This window comes from Sebastes umbrosus, chromosome 3 (assembly GCF_015220745.1).
Source record: "Sebastes umbrosus isolate fSebUmb1 chromosome 3, fSebUmb1.pri, whole genome shotgun sequence".
In the NCBI taxonomy this organism is placed as follows: domain Eukaryota; kingdom Metazoa; phylum Chordata; class Actinopteri; order Perciformes; family Sebastidae; genus Sebastes; species Sebastes umbrosus.
In genome coordinates this window covers 18757397-18765579 of record NC_051271.1, presented here as the reverse complement: position 1 = coordinate 18765579, position 8183 = coordinate 18757397, and the positions used below count along the sequence as shown (strand labels likewise).

The 8183-nt window shown below is 44.0% G+C and overlaps 1 protein-coding gene across 1 annotated transcript in view; it reads left to right on the top strand.

Moving 5' to 3' along the window:
• The first annotated feature begins 3353 nt into the window (after positions 1–3353).
• The window catches only part of myo15ab (myosin XVAb), a 61207-nt gene continuing 56377 nt past the window's right edge, over positions 3354–8183 (top strand). Inside the window, exons 1-2 of the mRNA XM_037765529.1 lie at positions 3354–4640; positions 4755–7532. Of these exons, the coding sequence (XP_037621457.1) occupies positions 4812–7532 (2721 nt within the window). The 5' untranslated portion in view covers positions 3354–4640; positions 4755–4811. The remainder of the gene's footprint in view (positions 4641–4754; positions 7533–8183) is intronic.

Below are 8183 nucleotides of genomic sequence, written 5' to 3'. Positions count from 1 at the left end.
GAGGAGGAACTGGGTAAGATTAAGAACATGTAAAATGTAGTTTTTGTTTTTTATTTCTTCCTTTTTTTGACCTAAAGAGGATGGAGGAACGTGACTTCGGAGCTCCAGCGTGGGTGTGCCGGAGGACAGGTAGGTTTTATTATAGGTACACTCCAGTTTTTTCTTGGTGGGGCTTTGGCACATCCAATCAATTTCAGCAAACATGCCGGTATGATTTAATACAAAAAGGTATCAAAAACACATTACTACTTTGCAGTTAAATAATTAACAATTACTTTATTCCAACAGGATACCCAGCAGCTTAAAGTCATTAAAATGAGCTCCACCTTAACCAGCTGCAACATTAAAGTGATGAACACATTCATGCATCAATAATTAGAATACAATAATATACATTATTGAGGAGGAGTGAGTGTCCTCCTCCTTCCTCTTTGGTCCTCACATAAACTCTTCCGTCTATGCCTGCACACTTTTGTTAATCTTCTTCTCTCGTGCAAGATAAATGTTTATCCTGGAGTTAAACTACATAATGTATCTCCTTTCCGCTCATTATAAGACTATATTAAATCACGAAAAATGCAATGCAAACGTGCTTAGATGATTGCTTTGTGTTGTGCAAGTGTGTTACACTTGCTGCATGCAGGCCTGCAAGGTGTAAACTAACCTGAACAAACTCCAAACTATTAGTGAGTGCTGCAGGTGTAATGCTGGTCCACTAGATAGCAGCAGATTGCTTCATGTGTGTGTGTGTGTGTGTGTGTGTGTAAATGTGTGTGTAAAGGGACAAAGATGGTCTACTGCTCCCCCCCTCAGGACCTGAATGCTTTTGATGAGCCTCATCAAGTCCACTTCTGTCATAAGTCTGCTTTTCTCTCCCGGGCATGTATCCCAGCTTCTCTGTGTTGTCTCTCCTCTACAAATTCTATCAAAAGATGGAGGACCACCTGCCAGCAGCGATTGCTTTGGGAAGATGGAGACTGGCTGCTACTCAGAGCTTTTCACGTTTGATAGGGTCTTTTCATTACGCTTCAAAGGCAGATGTACGGTTAGAGACAAACCGTGGGAAATCCAGGAAAAAAAATACTCTTTCATCACGCTCTCCGTCTTTTTATGCACATGTGCACCCACTCAAAGACATAACTCTGCATAAACACACTGCGGTCACATGCACACACACACACACACACACACATGTGCTCTTTGCTGGCTGGTAATGATCAGATAGACTTACACAGCAAGACCAAAAGATCAGGATCTGGCAACCCAACTCCTATATAGCCTGTAACAGGGCAGATCTGGCAATCCGACCCCTTCCCTCTGGAAGAGGAATAATTTGGTTGATGGCACTAATAATCACAGCCCTGTTACCGATCCTTCACTGGCTCTGTGTGTGTGTTTGAGAGAGTCCTTCCTCTGTTATTGATACCCAGAGGGAAGACGTCATACATCTACAATACAAGTGGGTGTTTCTCCTGCCTCTGCTCCTTCTCCTGCTGTTACGTATGTGGAAGTAGGTTGGTGGCTGCCTGCGTTTCTCATATTGACGCTGTTTAAATATAGTATTTCTTAGACTGATCTCTTACACACACCTGACAGGGTATGTTACTCTGGAAAAAGAGGAGTAGATTTAAGGTCAGATAGCGTAAAGGTGTGTGTATGTGACTTTGTTTATGCATAAGCGTACATTAATGATACAGAAATTAGAGGTGATTGGATATTTGCAGATTTGATGACATCTTACTGTCAGTCAGTCTTATCGTCTGCATCCCATGTCTGTCTCTCTTTCTCTCTCTCTCTCTTTCTCTACCTTTTGTATTATTTATCCCCCGCCCCCTCAGCCGCCCAGAGCTCTCAGGTTTCACCTGTAGAGCCAGATGACAAATTAAGACTCCTTCTACGAGCCGCCGCAAGGAACTCCTCAATTGCACTCAAACACATACACATATACGCACATGCAAACGCACGCACGCACGTACACACAAACAGGCAATCCATCTGCCCTTCTGTCTTTCTCCAGCACACACACACACTTGACTTGCACACACGATAGCTGTCACACACTCTGAGGAGGGCAGTGTGCTGTGTTGAGTGAGGGAATGTGTTGTAGTGAGCAACAGAGGACGGACTAGGTCAAAGGAAGAAGCTGAGTGTGACCTCAATACTTTGTCCTGGAATTCCTTGGGTTTTTTTAACCGCTAAAGAAGAGACCTACTGCAAGGACGCAACACAATTTGGAAGACAGCAGAGATTCTGGCGACCACCACACTTGCTCCTCCGTACTGTTTGTCATTGAATGTGGAGGTGACTATGATGGAAAGCTGTTTTGGTGAATGAGTGTGGTGACACACTTGCCACAAGAGTTTGTCTTTTTACTACAAGAGAAAGACTACTTGACCAAAGACAGAAGTAGACTTTGAGCTGGAGTAACAGCTGCATGTTTTGTTTGTGTGATTTTAAGTGTTTGTATACAGTTTTACAGAAACAGATGCAGCAGGCATCACACTGTGTGGAAATTAGCAAAACCAACACAGTAAAAATTGTGAGCTTTTGTGAGAGTTCGCAGTGAGGTTAAGCTTCATAATGCAGTTAATGATATGCATACAGAAGCAGAATTAGACCTTAAATTGACCTTATTTGACCTTAAAGCATATAATAGAGCTGGATATTGATGGGTAGAGATTGGTAATCTATTGATAGAGGTTGTATAACTCTATATAAGAGTCAGAGCTCTCTCACATTAGGAGATTTCTGGGTAGTATGTTCAAATAGGGGGATAGGGCATGATAGAGAGCATGCTGCTGAGGAACTCTGAGCAGGGGTTAATGATTCGGAGCAGGGTTTACGCTGAATTCACACCAGAGCAGCGGCGCAGTGGGGCCTGCAGCGAACTTTGGATATCGGCCAATACCGAGTACCAATCCAATCCCAGTCTTTAAAGTGGCAGTAGGCAGTATATTTTTGGCATCATTGGGTAAAAATTCCATAATAACCTTTCAGCATATTGTAATTCAAGTGTTCTGAGAGATAACTAGACTTCTGCACCTCCTCATGGCTTTGTTTTCAGGCTTTAAAACATCTAGCCCGTGACGATAGACTTTGACCAATCACAGGTCATTTCATTGAGAGTGCTCCTATTGGCTGTGCTCCGGTCATGTGACCGGAACTTGGCGTTCCTTCACCAGATTTCACAATGGCGGCGGCGTCACAAACGTTCTCATTTTACAGCTAAACCGTGCACAACAAGATGATTCTGAAGTCTGTTATGTATAAGGCAACATCAGGCTTGACTTAAACTGCTTTCCTAACACTGCTTTCCTAAATCCTGCACAAGCAGCTTGGTAAAAATCTTCAAAATTAACAAGGATTACAATTCAAATGTAAAACTTTTTAATGCAGCAACAAATTGGTCAAAGCTTAAGCAGGAATTAAAATTCCAGTATATAATGTATATAGTATATAAACATAAAACTGAATTGGATAGATCAGCCCCGTTGTCACCGATTCCCGATCCAGCTATTTGAGTCAGTATCGGCCCGATATCCGATACAGTATCGGTATCAGTATATCAGTACGGTGAACTGCCATGCAATTTTTATGAAAATCTGTAATGGCAACTCCTGAGCTCAGCGAGCTGCGGCCATTTGATTCTGTGGCGATGTGCTGCCAAATAAAAGTTGAGAAAAGTTTAACTTTTAGCGCCGAAGCGTGGCCAGAGAGTGGCCAGAGGGTGGCCAGAGAGTACCCGCAGCCAATCAGTAAACAGATCCTGTGACTCCTGTGAAATGTTGACCTATATTACAAAAGAGTTTCTTTCCGCCTGAAACACATGAATGCGCCTCCTGTATTGAAAGTGATAGTGATAGTTATGAAAGGCGGAGAGAGAATGGGTGAGACATGCAGCAAAGGGCCGGGGGTTGTATTTGAACTCGGGCTGCTGCAGTAAGGACTCAGCCTTTTTCATTTAATTCAACTTTTATTTAAATCTCGAGGAATCATTGAGGGCATGCCCTCATTTTCAATGATGTTGAGAGTACAATAAAACAGAATTTACAATCAAACAAAATAAATACACACAGAACATAATTAACGAATTACAAGAAGCAATCAGCCAGACAACAAGCCTTAGTACATAGGGCGCCCGCTCTACCAGGTGAGCTACCGGGGAACCCAGAAAAATATAATTATTGCAGTGAGCTGCACTTCGCTGCTGCCTGGTGTGAATTTGGCGTTTGTCAGGAGGTAGGCCTCGGAGATCATTTGGTAGCAAGATGGATAGTGGTTTGAGACTCCGCTGAAGTGTATAAAAACGTTTGTGGAGCTAAGCTTTTAGCACTCACTTAATAATTTTGGTAAATACATTTGAACAGTTCCTGAATGGGGCGGTGATATGAAGATCAGAGTTTACTTAACTACTTGGTTTCATTGTGTCTATGCTAGAGTTTGTGTGTATACATGTATCTATGTGTGTGTGTGATACAGTTTGCTGACATTTAGCTATGTGTATGTCTGGACAGGAGGCTTCATGGGGACCAGATTTGGGCAGTGTAGAACTGCTTTGGCCAGGTGGACCTGTCCTCACACACAACCTGCATATAGTGCTGGTGCAACTAAGCATATCTAAACCAAGGAATCTTCTAAAGGTCAGACTCTTGATCATATTTTCTTAACATATCACATCATGTTTTCTTTGTTTTAAAATACAGTATTACCTTCCATACAGCGTGCAAGTAATATTTGTGTTTGTGTGTTTGAAGGTTTACAGCATTGCATCCTGAAGAGAGGGCATGGTGTGCTCCTAGCCACTTGTGAAAATGCCCAAGAAAGACTCCAAGAAAGACGCAAAGAAGGACGCAAAGAAGGGTGGAAAACCTGAACCAGAGAAAAAGAAAGAGGAGGAAAAGAAAGGGAAGGATGACAAAAAGGGAGGAAAAGATGACAAGAAAGCCAGCAAGGATGATAAGAAAGGTGGAAAGGATGATAAGAAAGGAGGGAAAGATGACAAGAAAGGGGGGAAGAAGGGAAAGGAGGAGCCACCCAAGGGGAAAGATGATGGAAAGAAAGGAAAAGACAAAGGGAAAGGTAAGAAAGTGGAGTCTGAGGAGGAAGAGGACGAGCTCCTGAGTGATGAGGAAGAGGATGAAGAGTTCAGTGACGAGGATGATGAGGAAGACTCAGAGGATGACAGAAGAGGGAAAGGGCGAGGAGGTAAGGGAGCTAAGGGAAAGAAAGGGGGGAAGTCTAGACGTGGGGACTCAGAAGAGGATGACGAGGAGGATGAATACGACGAAGATGAGGATGACGACTACGATTCTAAAAAGAAATCTAAAGACGGCCGCCACCATAAAGGAGGGAAATCTGATGCTGATGCGAAGAAAAAGAAAGGCAAAAAGAAAGACGAGGCTCCGCAGCTTCCGATAAAGGAAATCCCAAAGAAAGGTCTGAAGAACATGTCCAGGATGTTCATGAAGTTTTCTGGCTTCAAGAGGCGCCGGAACAGCAGGAAGAAACTGAAAAGTACATCGCGTTTGTTCCTGGGGTTGGGGAAGAGAAAGAATCGCCTTGCTAAGAAGAAACGCCGCAAATCCATGCTGAAGAACACCTCTCGATTCATGATGAGGTTTAAGGCCAGCAAAAAGAAGAAAAAGGAGAAGGACGACAAAGAGAAGGAGAATGGCGGGAAGAAGCCGTCCTACATGCTGCTTCGTCTGGGAGGAGGGAAAGAATCAAATGAGAAGAAGGGGGGCTTCTTCAAAAACTTATTTGGAAAAAAGAACAGCGAGGGGCCTCCTGAAGACTTCAAGAACAGAAGCGCGGTGCTGGGTAGGGTTGCAGCAGCAACTAACTGGCTGACCAAACGCTTCCTGTCCACTAAAATGCGAGAACACCATGGCTTGGGCAGACATAGATCACATGGCCGACACGCCAGCTCCAGAGGTCATCTTCATGGTTACCATAACAATGGTTATGAGCACGGGGAGGAGGCTTATGGATACGACCAGCAACATACAGGCCGCCACAAAGGTCATAGAGGCTATGATGATGGTTATGGCGGTTATGGAGACGAGGCATATGCAGACCAGGGTCAGTTGGGTTACTATGAAAATGGAGCAAGGGTAGCAGACTATCAAGACCAGGGTTACTATGAGGAAGAAGGACTCTACGATCCAAATGCAGGATATTATGAAGGTGATCTTTACGATGATGGCATGGGGGGCTACTACAACCCTGCCCAGGGCTACTATAACAACCAGGAAGCTGATTACTATGGTTACCAGCAACAACAGGCAATGTACGGTGACGAGGGTCTGAACTACTATGCGCTAATGGGTGAGGGCCATGTGTATGGTGGAGATGTAGATGGGTTCCTTGACCCTCAGGCTCAGGGTTATTATGATGAAAATGGTCAAGGAGTTTACTACGGTGATGGACAGGGGGGTTACTATGACAACGCACAGGCAGGTTATTATGAGGACCCTTATGCAGCAACTATGGGAATGCAAGGGGGATTACCACCAGACTATCAACTTAGTTATATTGATGCTGGCATGCCCTACCAAGACTACAGCTCCCAGCAGGCCATCGGGTTCCCACCAGGAGGCCAGCAGGTCATGGGCTTTGGAGGGCAAGGGATGGATCAGGTACAGGGGCAGTATGGGGACCAGTATGCAGACCAGTATAATCAATATGGGGATGATATCGGTGAAGTTCAGGGAGGGGAGATGACATTCAGAGTTCCGAGACCTCAAGTGCGCCTGTTTGGGAAAGAGCGTCTAGATGTGCCCATGCCCCCTCCACCTATGTTGCCACCTGATCCAGAATTTGAAGACATGTCAGAAATCCAGTATGAAGACCAGTATTCTCTTGCACCAGGTCAGATTGGTGACATGATGCAGCAGCAAATGGGAATGTCACCACATCAACAAATGATGATGTCACCACAACAGCAAATGATGATGTCTCCTCAAGAGCAAATGATGATGTCACCACAACAGCAAATGATGATGTCTCCTCAAGAGCAAATGATGATGTCACCACAACAGCAAATGATGATGTCTCCTCAAGAGCAAATGGTGATGTCCCCACAACAGCAAATGATGATGTCTCCTCAAGAGCAAATGATGCTTTCTCAACAAGAAAATATGTTGTCCCCTCAAGAGCAAATGATGATGATGCCCCCACAGATTATGTCACCACAGCAACAGATGTTGTCACCACAGCAGCAGATGATGTTACAACAAGAACAGAGCATGGCCGCCCAAATGATGCCACCACAGAGTCTGTCACCACAGCAACAAATGATGTTGCCACAGCAGCAAATGATGTTGCCACAGCAGCAGATGATGCCCCAGCAAATGATGTCACCACAAGAGCAGATGATGTCACAACAAATGATGTCACCACAAGAGCAGATGATGTCACAACAAATGATGTCACCACAAGAGCAGATGATGTCACAACAAATGATGTCACCACAAGAGCAGATGATGTTGCAGCAACAACAGATGATGTCGCCACAAATGCTTTCACCACAGGTAATTCTAGCTCTGTTGTGTCATTGATGTTGTATAACCATACTCTTTAACGCTACGGGGTAACAGAAGGGCAACTTTGCCAAGTTTTTAAAATGATTCCTATATATAATGTGGGGTGAACATGTGAAAGTCTGACAAAACATCCCACTGTATTCTAGAGAGCACACTCCCACACGCAGTTACACAGCTTGTAGTTCCTTATTTTAAGTAATCCCATCCTAGAGGGAGAGCCAAAGCATCTCTAAGAAACAACTAAGAAAATGTTCCGCCACATTGTTAGCTTTCAAGTAGTGAAATCAAAAAATATAGCACAAGTCAATGAGTGATACTACTGTTACTGTAATGCCTATTTCTCACCTCAAATGTTTTCAGAAAAATCTTGTAGTGTACTGTTTAGCCTTAAAATGAGAAAGTTTGTGACCCGGCCGGCATGTTGAGATCAGCTGAGGAAATACCAAGCACCGTCCAGCAGCCAGAGCAAACTTTCTCATTTTACAGCTTAACAGTACACTACAAGATGTTTCTGAAAACATTTGAGGCCAGAAATAGCTGTAACAGTAACAGACTATTGACTCATATTTGATCAGCGCTGCCTAGTTTTGACTGTTTGACTCTCTCTGAAATGACCTGTGATTGGTAAAAGTCTCCCGC